Genomic DNA, 27,190 nt, shown 5'->3' on the forward strand with positions numbered 1-27,190 from the left:
TAGTGCAGTGATTTCATTTCCATAACCACAAAACAAAACACACTACAAAACAAAACACGAGTGATGCTTCTGGGTGTTCTGGAGATTCTTGGGCTTTGTATGGTTCGGTGAAAAACCTTTAACTTCAACATGGAACATGTTTGTTACACAAAAGGTTCTTTGTAGAGAGAAAAAATGTTCTTTACACTCAATAATCTCTAATGAATGAAACAAATATGATGAATATATTAATCAATCCACATACACTATACAGACAAAAGTATTGGGACACCTGAATTTTTTTCTAAAACAATTGTATGGGATGTTTTATGATGTTGTAGCAAATCGCAGAGGTGGAAATAGTAATAAATTTGTCTACTTGAGTAAAAGTGCTTCAGTTACTTCAATACAAATTTTACTTAAGAACAAGTTGCGGGTCAAAAAATCTAAAGGGTGTCAATTATTTCATTTAAGATTTACTTAAAAAATCTAACGCGTTACTTCCCTCCTCCAGCGGAGCGGCGCTAAAAGTGGAACGATGTGTTCAAAAAGCAAATCTTATGCTCAGGTGTCTACAGACTCGTCCATACTGAGTGCATTGGAAGATGATTTGATGGACTCTATGATGAACTACTGTGCCGTTATTTACAAAACACTTGATGTTATAAATGCTTGGAGGTTTTGAGTCTTGGAGGAACCTTTGGGGATCTACAAGAGTTCCTTGTAATTTAATAAAGGTGTCATTAAAGGGGGTGGAAAGGTTAGTTTAAGAACAATTTGCTGAAAAGTTCTTTGGAGAAATAAAAAGGTTCCCCAAACATAAAAATAATGGTGCCAGGAAGAATAAGGAGGAGGGGGGGTGTTCTAAGTGTGTAGTTTTATAAAAAGTGTTTTTAATATAAATACTGAAAAATACTAGAATGCCGTTTTTTTTGTTTTTGTTTTTGTTTTATTCCTCTGATAAATCCGGAGTTCAGAGTCGTCCAGTCAGCACTTACGGTGCTCTATCTAAACAGAGCGTGCAGGAATAAAGGCTCTCGCTCCTCATTACGGGACGACAAAATCCAGAAATTCACCTTGCTTTTCACTTAGGTGTCTCTCATTCCTTTCTTTATGGATGTGCACCTTTGAGCTTTTACTTACTTTCCCTCTCCTGCCCCAGTGTAATAAATGATAATAAATTTTTCACAGATGACCACCTCGTCTTTTATTTTATTTGATTTTTTTCCTCCCCGACACTCTCCTCTAATGCAGGGGGGAAAAAAAGTTGCGCCGAAAAAAAATCCACACAAAGCCATTTTTATTTATGATGCCGTCCTTGGTAACCCGAAATTTCAATGTAGCGAGATGAGAACCGTGATTAAAGAGACGCGGTGTCTAGGTGAAGGGTGGAGGAGGTAGAGGAGGGAGTGAGACAGCTTTCTGTCACCTGTGTGGATGTGATGCCTTGTGACATCGCAGTGTTTACAGCGGATTAACAGGACCGGAGTTCCTGCAGATTTTATTATTATTTACAGCACTAATAATGCAATGATTTGATCACCTGACTTTCCCCACCCAACCCACAGATCAGACTCCTCAGGTTGAGGCTCCGGGCAGCGTAAACATACTAGAACATCATCCTCATCTTCCTCATACCCTAGAACTGACCTGCTGTGATTGACAGAAAAATTGCAAATTTTTGCAAAAAAGAAAATACGTCTGTTTACATTGGAGCAATGTTTGGATATTAATATTATAGTGTGAAAGACAAGGATCCTTTGCTGTTTAATGTAGTTTTTACAATCTATAACTAAACTACATGGCCAAAAGTATTGGGACACCTGTCATTTCAGACATACATGGTTCTTATCCCAAATGATTACCACAAAAATGACCACCCAATTGTATAGGATATCTTCAGGTGTGGAAGCATGATTTTTTTTTTTTTTTTTTTCTCTGACCCTCGACCCTACTCGAATGAATTGGAAATGTGAGTGCACTGCAAGGCTTTCTCACCTCACCTACATCAGATAGTGTCAGGTTGTGCTCTTTTTAAACTTCCACACACAATTACAAAAGTATTTGCCTTCAAATGTACTTAAGTATCCGAAGTACTATGATGTATTACAGCTGTAATGTTTCTATTATAATTTTTTGTCACGAGACTAATCAACTTAATCAACTCTGTTTATGTGAAAAGACTCTAATGTGACTCTCAGGACACCGATCTGTTAATAGAATGATATTGAGTCAAACACTGATCTAATAAATTTATCAAGAGCCCAAAACCTTCTTTTCAGCTACTTTGGAAAAAAATCTTTTCACTACATTTCAAAGTCAAAATCTCAACTAATGGAAATACATTTACTTCGTTACTGTCCACCAGTGGGGGTCCACAAAGGTTTTGTCCATAGAGTGTAGTCCTTACAGATCAGGATTTTTACTTTTGATACGTTTAAAAGCTAGAAATTGGTGTACTTTATCCATCACTGTGTATTATTAATGAATTGAATCAAATCAAATATAAAATCTCTAATAAAGTGTAATAAACTACTATATTTTTATAACCAAAATGACACAAATGAAGAAACTGTCTTGTTCTCAATCCGAAAACAGTTTCTTCATCTTGCAAATAGCGCCCAGAGTTGACACAGGGAGTATCAGGTATGTGTGTGTGTGTGTGTGTGTGTGTGTGTGTGTGTGTGTGTGTGTGTGTGTGTGTGTTATGGTAAAGATTTCACACAGGAGTTGAAGGCTGGGTGGAGGTTACACTCAGGGCAACTTTAAACAGCGGGAATCTAAATAGCACTCGGCGCACCGCTGCCGCAAAAACAGCTGGATGCGATACGAGATTTTGCACGAGGACGTTCCTGGATGAACAGCTCAACCTGTTCGCTGTCTGTTCCCGCGCGTTTCTTGTGTATAAATAAGACCCCGTGAGCTATTATTAGGAAAACAAATAACTCTGTGGTGTGTGGGGAAAAAAAAAAATAATCAAGTGCTAACGGCCTAATTTACTGTAGTGGCCTCATTTTTTTTGTCTGGTAAATTCAATGAACTTATTTCCAAGGTCTCCAAAAAAAAAAAAAAAAAAAAAAAGCTTCTTAGCGAAACTGAAGCGAACAGGCTTTTACACTCGTTTTACGCTTTGTCAGATTATTCAGGTGAAATTCGGCTATACGTCTGTTTTTATTTGGTATTTCAGGTTGTACAAGGTCAAGTGAGTGGGGATTTTTTCCTCGTTTGACCGGGAAGACCTTATGCATGTGGCTGTAATTACAGTAATAAGAGACAAAATGCTTCCTGAGATGAAAAAAATGGCAACAAAAAAAAGAAACGAAAGCAGGAAAAATCTCAGATTTCAGAAAACTGGCAAATATTACAAAAACAAAATATAACTCAAGTACTTTTGTTCCTCCATCACCTATTGACGAGTACAATCTGGCAACCCGGGAGCTCTTGACATAATTCAAGTCTTCAACAGGTTATAACACAAGATAGAATAAACTGAACACAGGTAGCATCAGGACACACACACACACACTAGTGAACCTGCTGTTTTTTTTTTTTATTTTTTATATCAATTGATCAGTTTGTTATATAGGGGCATGTGAGCATTAAGCACTCAGAAAACTAAAAATAACACTAAAATCCTGCTCCTATGAACATTTAAAACAATACATTTAGCTTAAATATGAAAGACATGGTACACAGTTCCGATCCTAAACTCAGGTTCAGAAAAAAACACGTCTGCTTTCTGAGGAAAAATCCTATTCCAGACCAGGATAAAGCAGCCATAAATGAATAACAAAAAAAATCTGCAACTGATTGGTTTCATTAGCTGGCTACTCTACGCTGTATTTCAGTGAGACAGAAAAGATTAGTGCAAACTGTAGGTTACAACATGGTTGTAATGTGATTAGTGTTTATTTGCAGAGCAAATTTGTTTATCCGTTTTTGATCTGATTCATCACGGTTGTTGAGATTTGTTTCCACATTCGGAGTTCGCCTGCAGAATGTTAGGTAGACGGGGCGAACATCTCTTTCGATCCCTACGTCTGTACAGTTGTTAGTGTTATTAAAATTACGTTTTTTTTTTTTGAAGATTTAAAGAAAGACTTGTGTATAGCAGAGTAGATTTAGGCCTTAAAAACAGGCTACACATGGTTTCATGAATATAAGGATTGTTGAGCGTTTATGTCAATATACTCGAACCGTCAAAAGACCAAACATACTGTATAACCGACTATCATCTCTGACCTGCTTTCATTTAAAATAAACACTGTTCATTTCATATGGGTTAATCAACAGGACCACTATAACGCAACCCTGCACCTTGAACTTATTTGGGGAAAAATAGTCAATGCACTGCCACACGTTATAATTTCCACTGCCACACTTTACATCCCCTGCACAAACTGCATAGTTCATATCTTTATTTATTATTTTATTTTATTTTCCTACTTCTGATAGTTTTACATGTTTTTGTATAGCACCAGCACCCCATGACAAATTTCTTGTGCATGCAACCAACAATACTTGCAATATAGATTATTCTGATTCTGATATACACGATATGGACAAGAGTATTGTGACATCTGACATTTTATCCAGCCATATGTGGTTTTTCCCCAAACTGTTCCCACATCAAGTTCTATATGATGTCTTTGGATGTGGGAGCATAAGATTTCCCCTTCACTTGATCTAGGAGACCCAAACCTGTATCCAGCATGACAATGCCCCTGTATACAAAGCCAGTTCCATCAAGATAAGGAAATCTTGAATGGCCTGCTGTAGAGCTCTGACCTCAACCTTTTGGGATGAATTAGAACACTGACTACATCCAAGGGCTCCTCACATCACCTTGCAAGTTTTTTTCTGAATATTTAAAACAGACACAGATTATTTCAAAATAAAGGAATCCATTGGCACGCATACGTTTATAGCGTTTTAAAATAAAAACTGTATCTGGCAAAAAAAGGCCACAAGATTCGATTCTTAAAAAAAATAATAATAAAATTAGCTTTTTAATGTAATATGTTAACACCTATCTAAACAATTCTCTTTCTACTGAGAATCGAAGTAAAAATGGCATGCTGATGAAATTTTACAGCTGGACCACCTGCTGCTTTAAAGGTCCCCCTAATAGTTTTGCTGTTGCTCTTCGAACTGGTGGCGTAACAAAACGACTTCATTTGCATCAATCGACACGCGAGTGGTCCAAGCGACTCCAAGGAGAGGACCGCGAGCGGCTTTTGAACAGAGGGAGGGTTTTGAACAGCCGGAGAGAGACGGGAGGCGACAACTGCTGGGGCGGTTCAGAAAGCATTAAAGAGAAGCTAATTATGGAGAAAAATGTCATGAGAGAAGAAGAGGGAAAAAAAAAAAAGAGAGAATTATTTTTTTTTTTTTTTTTTAAACACTTACAAACCTTGTAAGCTAATATACGTTATATGGATAAAAGTTTGTGGACTCCTGAACATATGATTCGCATGTGCTTTATTCCCCCTAACATTCTATTTCACGTTATAAATTATTTGCAGTGATCATAATCTTTACTCTTCTGGAAGATGTTCCACTAGATTTTAAAGTGGGGTTGTGGAGATTTTAAAAGAAAATCAGGTGTCCCAATACTTTTGTCTATCGAATTGGCAAAGTCGAGAGAGAGAGAGAGAGGCTTACATAGTCCACAATGCAGAAGCCTGTGGCAATGAAAGGGGGGGTGTGGAAAAGAAAATCAGTCCAGAGAGATAGAGAAGGATGGAGGAGATCCACAGGCCACCCCATGAGGAGTCAAGTGAGTTGAGGAGCACCATCGCAGAGGCATTCAGGGAGGAGGAAGAGGAGGAGGAGGAGGAGGAGAGTTATTAACTTAGCCCTGAAACACCTCCTTAATATAGGGGCCAGCAGTGATGGCTAACAGAGCCTGGCAGAGGTGACAGCTCTTGGACCTGCTTGAGGAAATCCAATTGAAAAGCAGCCAAGAGGAACAACAAGCGCAAAACAGATGTTCCCACTAGCGCTGCGTGCAACCGTGTATACAACAGAAATACCTCGCCGTCCTCTCCAATCTGACACAACGATAACAATCGTGCTTGATAATAATACCCACATTTGTGGGCCTTTTAGCAAAAAAAAAAAAAAAGTGCTTCTTCTTTTTATTAAACAATGGCATGATAGGAGAGTTTGGTATCGCTGCAAAGTCAACGACTAGAGCTCGGATCCGAAGCCAAATCTCTGCGTCGCCAAATGCACTGTGGGACGAGTACATCATGGAGCGATTTGCTGCCTGCGCCGTAAAACGTGTAACGGAAATCAGTGTGAATTAAGGAGGAATTTCGTAAGTGCGTTGAGGAAAAAAAAAAAAAAAAAAAACAGTTCTGTCTTCCCACGGTAGCGCACGCTTCTTCATTGGTTAGTTTTTTTACTGCCGCGGAAATCTGATTGGTCCAAAGATGCGTTTTTCTCAGCTCTGAGAGCAGTTCTGTCTACAGGACACGTCACAGGTTTATATTAACATTTAACATTTACGAACATTAAGTTAATTTTTTTTTTTTTTTTAATTTTATATTTTATATTTAATACAATTTTATACAAAAAAATTTATATAGAAAAATAAATCTAATAAATGAATTTAATGCAATACACATACTGAATAAATTGATTAATTGATAAATTGGCACAAATTAAATTCAGTAAATGAATTTAATTAAATAATTTACATGTTAGACCCCAATTGGGTTTACAGATTATTAAATAAATGTTTAATTTTTAATAAGGTGCCACTTTCTATTAGATATCTAGAGTCTCCAGTGTCTATACTGTCTGAGGTCAAGCTTCAGTAACTTGATTAGCCACGTTTTTTTTTGTTTTGTTTTTTTCTTTTTTAACCTAGTTTACGTTACCAAAAAAAAGAACGATTGAAGTTGACGTAAGAATGTGAGGAATTACATTACAAAATGTCCTGTAGTATAAATTAGAAAAAAAAAAATCCATGAAAATACACATTATTTAATCAACTTCGTTCATTCTCATTTCATCATTCATTTTATTACTCGTTCGTTTCATGCTCCAAAAATGAAAACTAATATTTACTGCTGCTATAATGCAAGTGATGTTATAGGCAGATACGTACATTTACATAAATAAAATACGAGGAATGAAATACTGAGACGTGCTTTAATAGGACACCGATCTGACACAGGTTGCATCATTCGTTTCTAGTAACTGAGTGCTTGCAATTTGCACATTTTCTTAACGTTATAATTAACAGACTGATTTCAGTTTTGATGTCCTCCTTTTTTGCGTTTGGTGGTTAAAACAGTGTTCTGGTCTTACTGATCACATCAGCTAGCTTTGGCATGCTAGAACAGGTTTTGGTTCTTTTAGTTAAAGTGAAGGTATAATTTCATGCTACCGCATCGAAAGACATTTTCTACAATTGCAAGCCTCCGACTATGTGCTAACAGTTTAGGTTTGGTTTTAAATCGCACTCTTTTCTTGTTTTTAACTAACCAGCACAGGTTTTCTATTAAAGTGAGTGTTAATAAAGTAATGTAGTGTCATTTTGAAATTTGAGACACAGCCCATGGCGACAATCATGACGCCAGCGAAACGATTTTACTTGTATTTGCACTGAATGTTTCTGTCCGACTTGGAAAGCTGACAGATGTTTTGGCTCTGAGGCATAATCCAGGGAAGGCTGCTTTTAAGTTTACTGGATGTACAGAAGATACGTGGTAAGGGCATTTCAACATGCGGGAATAGCGTTCCTCTTGCCGCTACTTCTGCAAGCAGAGACAAACCAGAGTGCTCTGTTCACATCATGTTCCCTTCAATTGCCAGTATGTGCAGCTTAGGGTGGCTCCACATGAACAGCCTAGAGATCCATGAGGTTTCTGCACAACTCAAGATCTTTGAGGATGGATTTGGACTGTAATTAAAATAAACAGTCTGCTACAAGGGCCTCGGGGCTGCAGTATGCATGAACATGTTAAACTTCTGATCAGAAGGTCGTCAGTTCAAATCCCACCACCACTAAACTGTCACCATTTGGTCATTGAACCAAGGCCCGTAATTGTAAGGGTACATTAAAATGTAAATCACTGACCACAGTATCAACAATGAGGGAACTGTATTGAATGGATATTCGGTGGCACCCAGATAAGGATGGGTTCCCTTATGAGTCTGGTTCCTTTCAAGGTTTCTTCCTCATGTCATCTGTAGGAGCTGTTGTAGCCGCTGGCTTTCTCATTACAGATTAACTTATAAGGAACGAATTTATAGGCCAGGGGTCCCCAGACTACAGCCCCCACATTTGTAGCAACCTTTTAAACAATGGCAAAGACATATTTTACTAATCAGATCTGTATTTGATAATAAAGATCGGCTTTCAAAAAAAATTTCGATTAGTTATTAATAGATAATAGTTGAAACTATTGGCTATCGGAAAAAGTCCATTACGATAGTTTTTCCAACTTCAGATCCGCTGTCATTACAAAAGTGGCCTCTAGGGGCGAAGCACTGATGCCACGTGCTGTTTTTCACAGGTGAAACTGCGCACTGCATGGAGAGTGCAATTTTTAATACCTATAATTTATGTAATTATATTTATTAATGAATATATTCATATTTATTGTTTTTAACACATTTTCATGATTCAGTCCTTTTTACTTTTTATAGTTGTAATGAAGTTCAGTACTATTTTGCATAGAGTGTGATATTTTTTTTGTTTTGACCCAGGATTGGTTGATTTAATCAGTTATTGGCAAGTACAATCAAACTCAGCGATCAGACTCAGTAAAATCGGTCGACCTAATTAAGTAAAAGTTTTTATTTCAATAGCAGTTATTCTTTCATAAAAAAAAAAAATAAATTTGTTATGATGGTAATGTCTGCACAGTGCGTAATTGAAAACTGGTAGTCATTTGGCCCATGTCATTTTCTGTTATAGATCGAGCTGGGCCCAATTGAAGAAAGGAAAAATTATGTGGCCCTCAAAAAAAATGTTTGGGGACCCCTGTTATAGGCACTAAACTTAGAAATTCAAACCTCATAACCTCTTTATTTTTTGTAATGCTCCTTTGGAATAATGACCACTGAATAGAATTGAATCAGACCATGCCTATTATTTTTCATTTCTTATAACACAATATGTCCTACTAGACTAAAAACCCAGTGTAAGGAATTGTAGTACGAACTACACGAAAATTCAAAATGTCTATACCAATGTTATGTACATACTAATAGTTCTATAACTTGTATATGTATGTATGTGCGAACACAAACACAGTGTGAGCTCCAAAAATAAAAAAAACGACAGGTCATAAAAAGAATTTCATACAAGTATAAATCCGGATAATGAAATCCGCATAAAAAAACATCCCTAAAGCTCCTGGTGCACATGTGTTTAAGAGAGAGAAAGTGAAAGAGGGGGTAAGGAGAGACAGAATTGTAAACAAAGCAGTTTTTAAACAAGACAATTTCATATCGAAGGGCCAAGTCAAACATCAGCAGCCGAAAACCGATACAGACTTTCAGCACATGGGTCAAACCGCACTCTTTGAACACGGCGAGGGAAAACGGCGCCTGTGTGCCAAGAAGCTGTTTAATTAAAGGTACTAAGGTGTCCAGGAGACGTTTCTGAGCGGCCCCGCTTGTCAAAACTCGTGAAATTATACAAGCAATGTCAATCATTGAATAATTACAAAGTTTCCACGGATGGGAGAGAAGAAGAAGAAAAAAAAAAGTTTAAGCGTTTAAGACGGCGAGAAAGGCATGGCGTCAAATTCGGACCAGGCTCGTGCGGCGTGACAAATAGCAGGAATGACGGCTGGGAAATACACCGTGAGCCGTGTTGATGTTGTGGGGTGTGAACAAAAACCGCAAATGTGGATCAAGTATTTCGCGAACGAAAAAGCTTTTTGCTGTAAAATGAATGCAGGATACAAAAATAATCGCTGAAACAAGTTCCGAGTGTGAATTTCTAAACGTGGTGGAACTTTTGTCTGCCGTCTCTCCCTAACCGAGTGGGCAGCAGGTTGACTCCCTCCCCAAGCGCATCAATCCTTATCAACTGGAGCCCTGTGTGAGCGTCACATGCAATCACGGCTGACTATGGATGGCGGGAGATCAAAGTGAAAACGAATGGTAGCTCATCGCCATGAAGACTTCATATATCTTCGTTTTTTCCAGTCTCTTTGTTTCTCGCAGTCCCGGCCCGGTAGTTTTATTCCCTTGCCTCCTCGGCACGGGAGTCTCTCTGCTCCTGAATCGTGACAAATGTGGAAATGTTTTGTCTGGATAAAGCTACTGATAAAGCTACAGGCCACTGATTAAACTGTGGAAGAGAAGAAAAAAGAAAAAGTGTGTGTGTGTGTGTGTGTGTGTGTGTGTGTGTGTGTGTGTGTGGTGGTGGTGGGGGGTGTTACATTTGATAATCGCGATAATCAATTACGCTCACTTAAAAGCTAGTTAGTGTCAGTTAGTGTCACTGCTGCTACTCATTACGATCATTTCATGCTTGTCTTGGCTTTTCTTCATCGGCTAATGAGCTCACTCAACACGAGGGTGGCGGGGAGTGGGGGGTCTTGACGTGCACCCGAATGGCGTTAGGGCGAGTTTCGGCCGCGTACTGTGCACGATTCAAAGCCCTGTGATTGGCACATGCTTTCGCTCAATGAGGATAATTACTAAGAAAAACAAAGCGGACGAGTGCGTCTGCACAGTGTAAAGATTTGAGGCTTGAGACTGGTCACACAGGATTTGACAGGCTTTCTGCTTTTTTTTTCTCCACCTAGAGTGCCAAACACTTAACACAAACCATGGGCCTCCTTCGCCGGTTCTTTGCCTCCGAGCACCGTGCGGTCGACGAGAACCAGATTAATAGGAATCAGCGTGTCCTGGTAAACACTCTTTAGGGGGGCCGAGCAGAACAGCTATTCCTGGAGGAAATGACATGGGAGGGGTGCGGCCCGCTCTGACAGCCCAGGAAGGGCAAGAGGCCAATGAGACAGAGCGCTGCTGAGAACTCCTCTTTTCTCTTAGTTCAGTTCTCTTCTGTACACATTACTCATGCAAAAAATAATTAAAAAAAAAAAACATTTTAAAAACACAACGGGTTTCCTCTTGGTATTAAATAATAATAAAAACACAAAAAAGCTCAAAAATCAGATTGAATTTCTTTGAATTGATTATGTACGTTATTTCCAGCTACAGCTAAATTTGTCCGAAAAGATTTAGAACAAATAACAAGAGAAATTTTAGTGGTAGTTTTTTTTTTTTTTTTTTTTTTTTGCCGCCAGTACTGCTCGATTGCTTCGAGTTAAAAAGATGGACGTGTTGAACCCACACCACTTTGCCACCCCTCCATTTTAAAACCTGGTGACAGTCAGAAAATGTTCGCCTGCTATATAAAACAGGTATTGTTTTGACACAGACAATTTGGGTGTCAGAGGGGTGTCTGAAACTAGAGAAAAGAGGGGGAACGGTAATTGTGTGTGTGTGTGTGTGTGTTGTGCTCTCTTAGGGAGGTCATGAGGTCAAGCCCAGTGGGTCATGAGTTCCCCGGTCTCCTGCCAGGCAAGCAGCATGGTTTGCTTTCATATGACACACTTGTTATTACTAAATGGAGCTGGCAGGTAATTCCAAAGCAAATAAATGTGGGTGGGTGCCAAGTCCGACAAGCTTTTTAGGGGTGCGCCATCGAGCTGAAATTCCCCTCATTCATGACAGAGCACGAGGGCTGCTCGAATTCCTCGCAAGAGACTGTACATTTTCTTACAGGTTGCAATTTTTTTTTTTGAGACGTTTGATGCGAAAGAGTGCAATCGTTAAGTCCGGGGATGTGGCAGAAAGACCAGACACACCAGTAAAAAAAAACGGAATACTGAAAACCAGATAATATTGTGTATTATATCCACAGATAACAATTATCAAATAATACAATGGATGTATTTAATGCATAAAAAAGAGAAAGAGAGAGAGAGAGAGAGAGAGAGAGAGATGAGAATGTCTCAGTATAATATTTAAACTAGATAGAGACAGCAAGAGACAGACACACATGCACACAAAAAATATACACTTGTCTGAAGAGACTAGTACAATACATAAAAAATATTATATATATATATATATATATATATATATATATATATATATATATATATATATATTTCTATTTAAAAAATATATATATAAACATTTAAATATATAGGAAAATGTTTAAATCTTCCAAAAAGAAATACCTTTTTTTAATTATTATTATTAAAAATAAAAAAATTAACGCCTGTGTAAACTTTGCATACGAATCCCTTTTTAAATATATATTTCATTGATAAACCTGCATATAAAGACCTAATAAATGTTTCTAAAACTGAAGATAGCTGCATAAAAATGACAAGAATGCAACGTAATATAAACGCTGATGTTCTCCTCACCAAATATACCGTAAGAAAGGGAAAAATTAATAAATAAATAAATAAAACAGCAGTCACTATGTGAAAATTCACACTACCCACCTATTAACAAGCTTCAATAAATCAACAGCAAACAACATCATGTGCTACGCTTCACATGGCCAAAAAAAGTTTGTGACCCCGGGCCTTCTCCTCTGCTCCCTTTATCCTTAAAGTTATTGATAGGGTGGAGTTATGGGCTAATAATGCAACAGACAATGCATGGCGGGGGCCTATTATACGCCGGTAATAGATAGTGGTGAGCTTTTGAATGACATTGCGCCGAGATTGGATGACGGAGACTCGGGTGATTTATGGACGAATCAAGTGCTTCCTCCTCGCTCAACCTTCCACTTGCCGAGTGATAAAGGAGGGCACGAAGCATGGTTTCGCGGGTTCATAAATAGAACCAAAATCATTTAACCCGCCTGTTTTTTTTTTTGTTTTTTTTTTTCCTCCAAACATCAAACTGAATATTGGAACCATGTACTTCCTCAGTCTCGAATTGAATAATATGAGCAGAATACACACTATCAACAAATATATCAAATATTTCACGAAAAAGAGAGTGATTCAATATAAATATTCTGCTAATAATAATAAATGATACATTTCTTTTTTAACTGATAAAATAAATAAGAATAAATAATTATTAGGAAAGAAAGAGGACAAAGCAGGACAAAATGACGAATATTCTACAGAATAATAAATAATACATTCATTCTGAAAAAATAAATAAACATAAAAAAGTAAATAACTATTAACTAATTAATCATGAATTTTAAATAATAAATAACGATTTTGTACGTGGGAGAAAACGATGGCCAGAACAATAAGAGTAAGAGTGAGCAATGAAAAGGGCTTGTCAACATTATCTGCTTTATTGATTTCACAGTAAAACTCTCAAGCTTAAGTTTTATGTTGTTTTCGCTACCTATTGAAAATACAATGAAACATGTAGGAAGGCGTTTTATAAACACACACACACACACACACACACCCTAGGTTTTGCATCTAGACGTCTACTGTTCGTCTTCCTTCATAATTCCACATGAATATCCCAAGCCTGGACGTTAACACACACTTTATACACCCTGGTAAACAACTATCCATAAATATGCTTTGCAATATATACGAGGTTGCATGTCTTTTCTCGCGTCATCGATTTGAGGTTCTTTTTTAACCACCCCCAGAACGTAATCATTAGAGAGACAGACATTTACTATATGGACAAAAGTATTGACACCTGACTTTTCCAACGTCACCACAAACATGAAGACTCACAATTGTATAGGAGGTCCTGAACTAAGAGACAGAAACCTGTTCTGATTTGGTTACAATTGGTTGGAAGATCTTGAGTGGCCTGCTATATATCCCTAATGAACATCTTCAGGATGAATTGGAATGCTGAGTGCATCCCAGGCCTCCTCGCATCACCTACATCAATACCTGACTTTAATTTCACCTTTGTGGCTGAATGAGCACAAATTTCCACAAGCAAAATCTACTGGAAAGTCTTTCAAGAAGAGTGGAAGTTATTATTACAGAAAATGTGTAGTCGATATACTGTATATTTTAATGTCTGGTTTTTATGTAATGAAAAATCATTTACACTCTGTCCTTTCATGACATTTAATAAACATTCAGAATGACTAAAATCTCATCAAGAAAAGAATATTAAATAAATGAAATAGAGCCGAGTATTATTACAGGTATTATTTTTCATCCTGAGGTTATTGTCCTTGACCTAATATTGTGATGATAGGAATTATTACATTCATATTCATTACAATAAAAAAAAAAAAAAAAACACGATAAAAAAAAAAAAACTTGAATGTGGTTAATAAATATATTTATTTTTTTATTTTTTTCATCCTACATGAAGAAAAAAAAATAGGGCTCTGCCTGTCATACTTAGTCTTTTCTAATGTATGTGATTTGCATTTGAATGATGACTAAACAACTCCCCGTGTGAGCGATGCTTTAAGAAGACAGGGATGCTGGGATGCGACAGATCCAGATGTTACAGCTGAGCATTCAAGGCTACTCTGAAAAATGAACGGTCGCAAGATGAAAGGAAAGTGTTGGTTGTCATGCAACGGGTGATTGTAGTCTGGTAATAATCGATTTATTGCACACATACAAAAAAAAAAAAAAAAAAAAAGCCCTGATTGTTGCTCATCTCGGAACTCACTCAGCTCTCAGTCTATCGAATTAAATATTTTATTCTTTTTTGGTGTGTGTTTGGAAACTTCAACAATTAATTTCTGTTCCATTCAAAGGTTTCTATGAACCGCCAACAGACACAAGGAGGTATAATCAGACCCAAGATACATCATAAACCTACTTTTTTGTCCTTTTTTACATTTTCTTTTTTTGGCTTTAAAAGAATGCGCTGTCTGTCTACCTTAATTACTGCTGTGGAAAAAATATTTTGGTAATTAAATGCGAGAGAAAAAGTACTATTTATAGCGTGCTGTTTAATGATCTGACTCAGGCTGCATCTCGATTGATTCCCCTGTTCGATCTACAGCTCTATTGTAGACGCGACTGATTAAGCGGCACGAATGGCCAGCGTGGTGATCGAACAGTGTGTGTGGAGTAGTACTTTTTTTTTTCTTTATATATATATATATATATATATATATATATATATATAATATATATATATATATATATATATATATTATATATATATATATATATATATATATATATATATATATATATATATATATATATATATATATAATATAATATTTTATATATATACATATATATATATATATATATATATATATATATATATATATATATATATATATATATATATATATATATATATATATATATATATATATATATATATATATATATATATATATATATATATATACATATATTAGTTTGCATGTTATGAGCATTGGGTGAAAAAGTAATGGGTATAAATGGGAGTGAAGTTTATTTTGCAGTGGATCTGCTAATAGTCATATATTAAGGCTTGTATATAGGAATATAAAAAATTTAAAATTATTTGAATTACATGTTTAAAAAAAGGGCAATATTGAGAATAGATAGACAGATAGACAGACAGATAGATGAGAGTGAGACAGACTAATAGATAGACCGAAGAATAAAGTTAACAGTACATTATTAGCAGAATTACAAATTCTACGGATATAAAATTGTAAAACTATATTGTCTCTAGGGTTTTAGTTCCTATTTGCTCTCATCTATATTTTTGTATGATTTGCCTTAGAAGTTAATTATACATTTATTCTAGTGAATGAATCTTAATTTGACATAAATCGGATATTTAGATTGACTGAGGAGAATAAAATGTTTGTTTTTTATTGTGGTTTGTGACCATTAGTGTGACGTAGTAACAGATACTAATAAAGCACATATCACCGCTGTCTATTTTCTTCATATTATTCAGATTAATCCTTTTTTTTCAGTTGGGGGAAAAAAAATGTAATAAATGATACTATATTAAATTACATACTCCAAGCTCCAAGCGTTCTCCAAACTAAACTCCTACTGCCATTCTCAATCGAATTGCGGTCAATTAAGAAAGGCAGAGGCAGATAACAAGAGAAAGACAAAAAAAAAAAAAGGTGATAGAAAGTGAGATAGACAGACAGTGGTGGATGAAATGTACCTGTAGTGAGTTGAGGAGGATGAAAAGGTAGGCCATGATGATGGAGAAAGGCACAAGAAGTCCACAAAGCCAGGTCAGGCCTAAAATTGGCAGCAAAACCAGCACTGCTTTTACCGCCGCCCTGTGAAACACAGCAGATCTTTTCTCATCAGTGTATGTGGGATATATCTTACACACACACTCACACATGGGTGCAAAATAAAAATTTCTCACAAATATTTTTTCCTTAATCCCTCTGCCAGGTCCTGCCAATCTCCACCCTTACTGAGCAGCTTGGCAACTTTCATGGTCATTCCGAACCCGACAAGAGCTACTGCTTAGTCTCACATTGTGACAATTTACACACTAAATCACTTTTAATTCTGTTTAGTATAAAATTACCATCCAGTTCGAGTGACTGCTAAAATGAACCAGCTGTGAGAGAAGCTGGCGGATGAAGGGAGCCGGTGTGAGATTTTTCCCTGCCGACGGCAGGACTTTCAACGCCTGCATTGATATTCGCAGTTAAACTGCTTATTCAGGAGGCCTTAACGTGTCACATGCAACTTCAGGATTCTGCGCTTTCACTTTCACAGTGCCAGAAATATTCTGCTTGAGTGTGGCAGCTTAATTATTACGGCTGTTTACTATATCAAGAGGAAGCTGGAAAATTTATGAGCCAATAAGACTTACTTGAGAAAGTTCAACGCGAAAAAAGAGCGGTGTTTCATTTTGTTCAGGACTTGCGTCAAACGCTTAAAATGTTTAATAGGCTGCAAATCCGCTTTTTTATTTATTTATTTTAATTGCTATCAAAACTTAAGGAAGTTAAATCACTCCATGGCAGTTTTATAAAGAAAATCAATAAGGTCATAACCATAATTGTTAGAGGAGGACAAGCAGTCTCTGGTTGAGAAACTGCACCACCATGTGGTAAGTAAAGATGATTTTAAAATAAAATAAAAATAAATGCACGTGAAACAGACAGGGAAATGAAGTGAGAAAGAAACTTTACCGTATCTGTTCAGACACCTGTTCGATGGAACTAGTGCTGTCTGCCATCATCAGAGATCTTCTCTTGGCTGTGGAGATGGTAATCATAACCACACGGGTCAGTACCATGATGTTTACCTGCAGGATATTAGGAATGTTTGATTATATTTTCTTTATATAATGCCAATTGCCACAAAAATCTGGAACTGTGTATATGTATATATACATAAAGATCAGGCATAAAATTATGATCAGTATAGTGAGCAGTTTGTCCTCAAAGTTAGAAATGTTAGAAGCAGGAAAAATGGGAAAACGTAAGGATTTGAGTGAGTTTGACGAGGGCCAAATTGTGACTGCTAGACGACTGGGTTAGAGCATCTCCAAAACTCTTGTGGGCTGTTCCCGGTCTGCAGTCAGTATCTATCAAAAGTGGTCCAGAGAAGGAACAGTGGTGAACCGGAGACAGGGTCATGGGAGGCCGAGGTTCATTGATGGCCGAGGTTCATTGATGGACGTGGGGAGCGAAGGCTTGTCCGTGAGGTCCGATCCAACACACTAGCTCCAGTAGCTCAAATTGCTAAATAAGTTAATGCTGTTAAAGCTCAATGGGTCAGAACTGTTTTGGCAGCAAAAGGGGGATCAACACAATATTAGGCATTTGGTCATAATGTTATGCCTGATCAGTGGTCATAAAGTTATGCCTGGTTGATATATTAAAGTAATTGTATAGAGAAAAGACGCAGTTGCACCATAATGATGAAGATGACCGGACCAACAAAACCCCATATGACGCCATTGTGTACACTGAGCCAGCAGTACTCATCTGCTGAGTAGCTTCCAGAGGCTGAAGCCAAAGTAATGGCGACTATCAGGACAGGCAGACCTGTTAGAATAAAACAATTGCCTGTTATTATTGCAAATATATATATATATATATATATATATATATATATATATATATATATATATATATATATATATATATATATATATATGTGTGTGTGTATATATTATTTATCATTTATGTCCTTGGTCATGGAAAAGCACAGCAGAACCTTCTTTTCAGTTGCTTTATATACAGTATATCTCACTTATATTTGATCATTAGTAACACAAATTTCCACCAAAAATGTAAAAACACTGCACAGTTTCACCTGCTCAGAAAAAAATTTACAATATTATAAAAGATTTATAGAATATAAACACATCAGCCTTGTTACCCCAGCCAATCAGGTAGTAGTATTTCATATGGCGATCTTCGCTCAGGTTAACGGTCACCACTTTGCTCCAGAGCAGCAATCCCTCCACTAACATCCAGCTAAACGCTGCCATGAAGAACAGATGGAGCAGAGCTGCGACCATCGTGCAGGCCACCTGAGGGCACAGGGTCACGTGAGGTTAAATATGTAAAACAACCACACAGAGGTCACATGCCAGGTTAGATTTCACGCCAATTATGGCATCAGGGCCTCGAAGATCAGTGACAGCATAAAAGCATTGACTTTTTTTTTTTTAAATACATTTTCATTACAGCTATATATTTTATACACCATTTTCATACAAAAAGTATACCTCTGGGTCGGCCGTCTCTGTAATTATTCCTTTACCATGATGCATACCTTGTTATGAATCGCAGAGCCACTGCACAGAAGGACTATTTGTGCAAAAGTCAGAGAGATGGCGAGATTCTTGTGAATGGACGTCCTCTCCGATTTTGGAATACTGCACAGACGCAGGGGGAAATTACATTTGTTTTAGTTAATAGTTTTTATTTTTCTGTTATTTCCAGCAGACTGTACGGACCGTAAATCTTTTCCTGAAATCGTCCTGTCCGATACTGTACTGATTAGGAATTCCCTGTGTGACCATTGTGCTTGATCAATTCCATTGTAATGTTACCATAAAACCTCAGGTCAGAGTCCTGTGTATGTGATTAGCTGCTGAACACTAATTACCAGATTAGCAAGGTTCAATACTTCTCTCGCCTCAAAAAGCGACTATTATTGACCACTGAATATGCCTCAGATCACTTAGAAATACTGGACGAAAAAATATTCATGTAATGTTCACAGCAATAACACTGTCCTTATATTCTTATATTTCCAAATCCTTATATTCCGTCTCCTTTTTAATATACTGTGTGTGTATGTGTATATATATATATATATATATATATATATATATATATATATATATATATATATATATATATATATTTTTTTTTATTATTTTTTTTTTTTATACAGTAATTCGCACAAACACACACACATTGTTGCTTGTGCACTGTATCCTTGGAAGCCACTTACTCTAGCATGGTAAGCAGCATCAAGGTCACTACAAGAGCACAGAGTGATGCTCCTGATCCTATAAACGTCAGCTTGGTCAGGACCATCTCCTCCTCTTCACTCCACTGTTGAGAGAAAGGAAAGGCAAATAAAATCACGTAGAGTCTCTTGCACTCTCTCTTTTTTATCTCTCTCTATCTCTCTGTAGCTCCCACTCACTCTATCCATCAGATGTCCAAATCAAATCCTGAGTAATAAATCTAGATATTTTCTGCCTGTCCTAAAGAAATACCCTGTCCACTGAAATGAACAATGTAATAAACTATACAGATGCCATTCCTATGTGCAATTAGCAATTATAATCAGCATTTCTACTGTATGTGCAAGTTCTAGCAAATTCCAATTTCTTCTGTAAGCTGACAGAGCCCTCTGCTGGACAGAGCTAGTAAGTATTCAAACAGATGTATGAAATGCTGTGATTTTGTTTAAATAGAGTGATGGATAGATGTTAGTGTGCCTGAAATTATATACATTTTAAATAGGCCGTGTTTGCATTAACCTCTTTACAGTCCTGAACACTTATGACAGTATCCACAATCCTTCCACATTAGTTTTACTGTAGTTAATAAATACATAATAGTAGTAGTAAATAGGGTTGCAAAGGGGCGCAACATTTCCGGAAACTTTCTATGGGAACTTCTTCAGGGAAAACTTACCAGGAATCTCACGTTAATTTATGGGGAAATTTATATAAGCTGTATCATTGACCAATTTTTTTTGGTCATAAGCTGGCATGCATGCAAAAATGATACATATTTTTTTTAAATACCATTTTTTTACTTGTTAGTTTAATTTTGTTGCACACAGCACTGGGAAGTTTTAAACATAAATCTCTATCATTTATTTATTAGAATATGTTTAACAGAATATCTGTAACTGATTTTTATAATACACAATATCATTTCACTTCATTACCGTACCCTCGCTTCCAGGTAATTCATAAGGATGGCAAAGTTGGTGGTGTGGTTGCAAAGGCAGGACGTGCTATTTGGTCCAGAGTGCAACACTCTACAGCCTTTGTCTGACCAATCACTCACATCTGAGGTTCTAAGAAAACAGTTGTTTAAAATTAGACATAGATATTTGCACGATTTTTCTATGCATCTGTCATCTACTTACTCTGCACTGACATTCCAGAAAATACACAAAGGTGTGGGCTGTTTAGAAGACTCCACCTACAATGGAAACAGATGTGTGATGTCATGCATCTCAGTGCTTCCAACACAGAGTTCATCTGTTTCAGATGAAACTCCAGTAGATAAACAGAATTTAAGAAATAAAAGATGTCTGAATCGAGGGTATATCAACAGCACATTCCAGATCTACTTTTTAATTTGGCGACTATATCGTATCTAGGAAATAGAGCGTACTCGATATGAACAAACGTATTAGAGCAGCTGACTTTCCCAGTCATCCGTGGTTTCACAAAGTTGGATTCAATTCAATTTATTTTTTATTTGTATATCACTTTTAACAATGGATGCTGTCTCAAGGCAGCTGTACACAGATAAATTAAATAGGATTTGGGTGCGATAGACTGACATTTTCCTCAGCACCTGTCACCCTACATCAGTACATGACTTCACTATCACCCTTTAGAATAAATGAATGAATAAATGATTGAGCATAAATCTCCTAAAAAATCTAATGGATCATCTTCTTAGGATTGTGGGGCCAAACGGGGACTAATTGTCAATGCAATGTTCATACAGATCATACGATACTTATGTTTGTCCATAAAGTGTTTTGGATTCAGGGCCAAAAGTGCTCAAAAACAATGGTTTGATTTGAAAGATTTTCTTATCCCAATCTACTTCTTTCTATGCTGTAAATGTGTTGCATAGGCCCAGACCTCTCTGTTAAGAATAAAGCTTCAGGATCAGGGATTGCTTGAGTTTTGTCACCAATGTAGCTTTATATCTCACGATTAACCATAAATATTTTTTTTTATTGTATTTTTTATTCATTTTTCAACATAACTTTTGGAACTTTGTATTCTGTATATAAATATATATAAATAACTCCACAATGTTTGTTCTGAAAATAATGATTAGTTTTTTTTTTTTTACTCACATAATGAAATTCAGCTTCAGATCCAGATTCATCATTGTTTAAATACGCAAAATGATCTATACCATGCATGCATATGATACATATGATTTCCATAACTCCAAAACGTAGCACATGCACATACCACTTTTACAGTAGACAAAGTATACTGCACAGACACCGGAATGTTCTCTTCCCTTGCGACATCTCGCACCGTGGCTGAAATCACTGCTGTAGCCAGGTGACCAAACACGTATCTGGTGGAAAAAACAAAAACAATATCCATAAGCTTTTACTGCAGTATACATCAAGTCTAAGAAAAAAAAAAAAAAACGGAATCTGCTCATTAATTCTGAAGGTTCAGCACTAAGAGAAAAGGCTCTTACTGTCCACTTGCTGTGTGCTTGTCTGTAAATGCTTCAAATTCATTTTGGGAGAGCACCTCCATCATATTGCTGTAGTAGGCATGGATGAACATCACATTCTTGTGACCTGCAAATGATAAATAAGTTAAGTAAGCGTCATGGTTGGTAATTAGATGTGAACATCCTATTCCACATTTAGTTTAGTAAAGTCATGCAGGTGAGGAGGCCTGGGGTGCAGTCAGCTATTTAATTCATCCCAAAGGTGTTCAATAGGGTTATAGGGCCCTATAGCTGGCCTATATGGATATCTTCATGGAGATGGTCTCCTAATTCAAGTGAAGGGGAAAAAAATCCTTGCTCCTGCATCCAGAGATGTCCTGCACAATTGTGTGCAAGTTTGTGGTATCAGTTTGGACATTGACCACACATGGCTGGAAAAGTAAAGTGTCCCAATACTTTTGGCCAAATAGTGTTTTGTATGTCATTTGGAGCTAATGGACCATGAAGAAATGGTTTTATGTGAGTGGTTGGAATGGAAAAACTCAACAGTCTTGCCATCTAGACCTCAGATATCACCACCTCCGTAGCATCAGTACCTGATTTCTCAAATGCTTTTGGAGCTGAATGATAACAAATTCCAATTTATGCTCATAAAATGGATTAAAACCTCCTCCCAGAAGAGTAGAGTTTATTGCAACAGCGAAATCAAGAATGGGATGTTCGACAAAAACATGCAGTTTTCAAGATATGGGATTTGGTCACACTAAACAGTCAACCACGATTGTGATGAGGATTAGATTTGGGTTTTTCTACACAATATGGTGTCAACTTAACTTCAACGAATGTGAATTCTAACTCCCAACTACGAAGCATTCTGGTTAAGTACTGTATATTTATAGGAAATGTTTACCTGCGATGTTGTATGGATTAGAGACAGTGGCATTGAGTAGAAGACAGGAGGTGGAGCTGGAGGTAGCAGAGCTGAAGATGTTGAGGTTTTCGTTGGGAGTGACGACAATGGACAGGATTAGAAATGAGTTTATTAGAGGGACAGCGCATGTAGGATGTTTTGGTGACAAGGTGAGGAGGTGAGATTGAGATGGTTTGGACATGTGCAGAGGAGGGATATGAATTATATTGGTAGAAGAATGCTGAGGATGGAGCCACCAGGTAGGAGGAAAAGAGGAAGGCCAAGGAGGAGGTTCATGGATGTGGTGAGGGAAGACATGCAGGTGGTTGGTGTGAAAGAGGCAGATGTAGAGGACAGGGTGGTATGGAGACGGATGATCCGCTGTGGCGACCCCTAATGGGAGCAGCCGAAAGAAGAAGAAGAAGAAGAAGTGTACCATAATAGAGCACACCACTTCACTCACCTAGAAAATGGAGCCTCTGGATTTCAGTCTCAGATATGAGCATTTCCTCGGGGCTGCTGGAGTGATTCTGTTGCATTGAGGGTTTGTACATGCTTTCGTAGTTTGCATGAGATAATGTCCGTGGCTCCATGTGAACATCTACAAGAAAAAACGCACCCATACAATCTAATAATTAGCGTGTATTATATACGGCACATATGTAATCAGTTATAACAAATATATGAGAGATCACGAGCAGGAGAAGAAGTCAATATGAGAATCCAGAATTATGAAGTTCTGTGCAACTGTTTATTCGGTTTATTTCTGAGCTATTGAGGTTTTGAATAGTGATAGGAAGATTGGATCATTTTAGCGACTTGGTTCTTTGAATCTCGTTCATCAAAATGAATTATTCTTTTTTTTTTTTTTTTTTTGTCATTTAGTTCCTGTGATCAGAAATAAACAAACATTTTTAATACGCAGATTCTCCAACACTTCTACATACATGAAATTTGACTATCGTTCCAATAATAATATATTATTATATACATTATATATTTTTAATAATAAATCAATTGCAACACGCGTTTATTTACGATGCCCTTTTTTAACTCGGATATAAAATATAATTTTTTTTATTTTTATTATTTTTCATCACTAAACATTTATTTTCTTGATGCGCCTAGCCTTAAATCAAGCACCAAAATCCGCCATGATGCAAACATCGGGCATTTAAAACTGTCTGTGTGTTGCAAAATTATACACCATAATTACTAAAACTAAATAAATATAATAATTAAAAATAAATAAAACTAAATAACTAAAAACATTTAATATTTTGTCTTTATGCTCTGTGTTAAGTTTGGTTTCGCTAATAATAAACATTTGCATAAAGCATCCAAATTTGTCCATGTTGATTAAAGTATTATAAGCCTTGAAAATAATTAATTTAAGGTACATTAAGATCAGATAAAAATGTGTGTTTAAATTGCGATTGATCAGGAGCTAACTCTTAACTAAGTTAAAGTAGAGATACAATACGCCAGTAAAATGTAGTTGAGTAAAACGTTATATTTGACTTTAAAATGTAGTGAAGTGGAAAAAATTGATGGAATGGAATTATTTCAGTAGTCAAATACAAATTTTAAGTACAAATACCCAAAAAATCTATATACAGTACAGACCAAAAGTTTGGACACACCTTCTCATTCAAAGAGTTCACTTTATTTTCATGACTATGAAAATTGTAGAGTCACACTGAAGGCATCAAGGGCTATTTGACCAAGAAGGAGAGTGATCGGGTGCTGCGCCAGATGACCTGGCCTCCATAGTCACCGGACCTGAACCCAATCGAGATGGTTTAGGGGTGAGCTGGACCGCAGAGTGAAGGCAAAAGGGCCAACAAGTACCAAGCATCTCTCGGGGAACTCCTTCAAGACTGTTGGAAGACCATTTCAGGTGGCTACCTCTTGAAGCTCATCAAGAGAATGCCAAGTGTTTGCAAAGCAGTAATCAAAGCAAAAGGTGGCTACTTTGAAGAACCTAGAATATGACATTTTTCAGTTGTTTCACACTTTTTTGTTATGTATATAATTCCATATATAATTCCACGTGTTAATTCATAGTTTTGATGCCTTCAGTGTGAATCTACAATTTTCATAGTCATGAAAATAAAGAAAACTCTTTGAATGAGAAGGTGTGTCCAAACTTTTGGTCTGTACTGTAAGTACAATAATGAATTACATTTACTTAATTATTGTCCAAGAATGAACCACTCTGACTAGAAGAGTCGAGAGAAAAAACTACTGTAATTTCCGGACTATTAAGCGCATATATAAGCCGCACCCACTGAATTTTACAAATATTTTTATTTTGAACATAAATAAGTCTACACTGAAACTTATGAACTTTACACAGGCTTTAATGAAAGACAGTGTCTGTTACACGGGGTAACGAGTAAAATATGTTGTGGCTCCTTCAAGAGCAGAGCGGCATTTTGGGAATAGCCTGCAGCCGCATTTTTCCGGTATTACTGCATGTGTGCAAGACCGAGGAATATGTCCTTATTATTTTCGCTGTTGCCAAGAAAAATAAAAAAGCAAAAAGTTTTGGAAACCTGTCTGTGCTTATATGATTTCTGTTGCAACTGGAGTTAGCGAGCTCTCCCATGACCCAGACTTAACGCGTTACAACGGCTTGTATCTAAACAGTAGCCTACCAAGAAAGTCATTGTTCACTGTCTTCCTCCTTCCTTTCACAACTATTTCTTTCGGGAGTTTATCTTTTGGCATCGTCGTGCGTTTAAAAATCTCCATCGGTTAAGATTTTCTCCCAATGCCGTGCAGCTCAGAACACAGGTGAGGTGCGCTTTTTTTTTGTTTCCGTTCGGAAATTTCATTTGTCTAATGTTATGTCGCTCAGTTTTTTGGCTTAAAGTTTGTGATACCGGGAAAAACCCAGGAAAAAAACATTAATTAGCCGCTTCGTTGTTTAAGCCACAGGGTTCAAAACGTGGGAAAAAAGTAGCGGCTTATAGTCTGAAAGATACGGTACGCAATTCTGTTTCCTAGACGTGGCTTTTGCTTAACTGATGCTTTGCTCATCCAGTAGAAAATAAACGAATCACTCTTTGAGACTTCTAAGTCACATTAAAGGCTCAATCAAAATGAACAAAGGTCTACAAATGACCCTTCCTTAGTATTGACCCATCAAACATTCTTTTTTCAAGCCAGCAGTATCATCGGAGCACTTTACCTATGTTTTTTGTTAAAAGTGCAAAGCTTTTCTTGTCTGGGAAAATTGAATCAGCCAGCGCCCACAGTATTTTTTCAATACTCTCGACAACCGTAAATGGTCTAAGGTTAATCTGTAAAGAGCACAAAAAAGAGCATTATAAGTATTAAACAGAAGTGATTATGCCCGTACTGGTATTAGACATTTATCTCACGCTATTGAATTTTAGAACGTACACCTAATGGCTTCATATCCAACCATTGCTTGGACAAGGCAGGATCAATAAGCCCACTGGCTAGGATCAGGTAGCTGGAAACCATGGACCTAAGAATTTCAGAAGGGACCGATGTCTTATTAACTTGAGCAGCTGCCGCATGCTCAATGGTTTGAGTGAGCTGCTGCATGTCTAAAGGTGTGATGATGTCAGGATCAGTCTCGATAGCCTTCAGGACAGACTGAGCGAGCGAACTCAGCCAGTGCAGCTCGTGTTCTGCCGTTGATGATGAATTATGGTTTTCTAACTCCTATGGGGAGAAAAAAAAAAACATTTAGCCGTCTTCAGTGTAAACACGATGAGGTAAACTCTGATAAGATAAAGCTTGGAAAAATGTATAAACAGACACGTTGTAAAGCAGATGTGCGAGCTCTTCTTGAACTCACAGGGTTGGCATGAAGATCGTTGCGGATTTTTGTAAAAAATGGCGATTTGGGAAAACTGGATATGCCGATGTCATCCACAAGCTCTGTGCTCAAAACGGGAACTAGAATTAGTATCGGAAAAATTAAGAAATTAATGCATAACTGAATATTCGTAAGCTTTGCATTGCAAATGTATCTTTGATAGACTTCTTTTTTACTAGACCAAAACCTTCAATCTTTACCCCAATCTTCACCAAACTTGTGTTCTATGTAAGACATGCAGTATATTATTTTGTACTGTAGCTGTTTATCTGTAAGCTTTAGATCTGCATTTTCCCTGAATTATCCCCTTCTTTAGAGGGAGGAATCTAGCATAAAGTGAAGGCAAACACATGCCTCCTCAGAGACATGTAAAGCCAGCCAACTCTTGCTCATGGTGCGTCAAAGGGTGGGGTAACACTCAAAAAAAAGCTCTTCGACCACTTCCAAGCTCACAGGCACGCACAATGAAATCGTGTCGCTGTAACTGCGTTGGAAAATATACTGGGAGAAAATATACTTGTTCTGTCCCACCCACAGTTGGCCCACTTTTCACTCCTGACCAAAGATGGCTAAAGCAGTATTAAGATTCGAACTCACTATCTTCATATATTTAGGT

At 37.0% G+C, this 27,190-nt stretch overlaps 1 protein-coding gene across 4 annotated transcripts in view; it reads right to left on the minus strand.

Moving 5' to 3' along the window:
* Positions 1-27,190, minus strand: part of LOC124391108 (adhesion G-protein coupled receptor D2) — a 63,012-nt gene that overhangs the window by 32,361 nt on the left and 3,461 nt on the right. For 3 of the 4 annotated variants that reach the window (XM_046857459.1, XM_046857458.1, XM_046857461.1), the window contains exons 7-20: positions 26,554-26,654; positions 26,130-26,417; positions 25,915-26,026; positions 23,182-23,319; positions 21,830-21,935; positions 21,589-21,700; positions 20,514-20,569; positions 20,315-20,441; positions 19,356-19,459; positions 18,669-18,771; positions 18,270-18,423; positions 17,799-17,932; positions 17,072-17,187; positions 16,078-16,198 (exon numbers count right to left, since the gene is read on the minus strand). In XM_046857459.1, coding sequence (XP_046713415.1) covers positions 16,078-16,198; positions 17,072-17,187; positions 17,799-17,932; positions 18,270-18,423; positions 18,669-18,771; positions 19,356-19,459; positions 20,315-20,441; positions 20,514-20,569; positions 21,589-21,700; positions 21,830-21,935; positions 23,182-23,319; positions 25,915-26,026; positions 26,130-26,417; positions 26,554-26,654 — 1,772 coding nt within the window. The remainder of the gene's footprint in view (positions 1-16,077; positions 16,199-17,071; positions 17,188-17,798; positions 17,933-18,269; positions 18,424-18,668; positions 18,772-19,355; positions 19,460-20,314; positions 20,442-20,513; positions 20,570-21,588; positions 21,701-21,829; positions 21,936-23,181; positions 23,320-25,914; positions 26,027-26,129; positions 26,418-26,553; positions 26,655-27,190) is intronic. The other variant, XM_046857460.1, reaches the window with a different exon arrangement.

This window comes from Silurus meridionalis, chromosome 9 (assembly GCF_014805685.1).
Source record: "Silurus meridionalis isolate SWU-2019-XX chromosome 9, ASM1480568v1, whole genome shotgun sequence".
Taxonomy (NCBI): Eukaryota; Metazoa; Chordata; class Actinopteri; order Siluriformes; family Siluridae; genus Silurus; species Silurus meridionalis.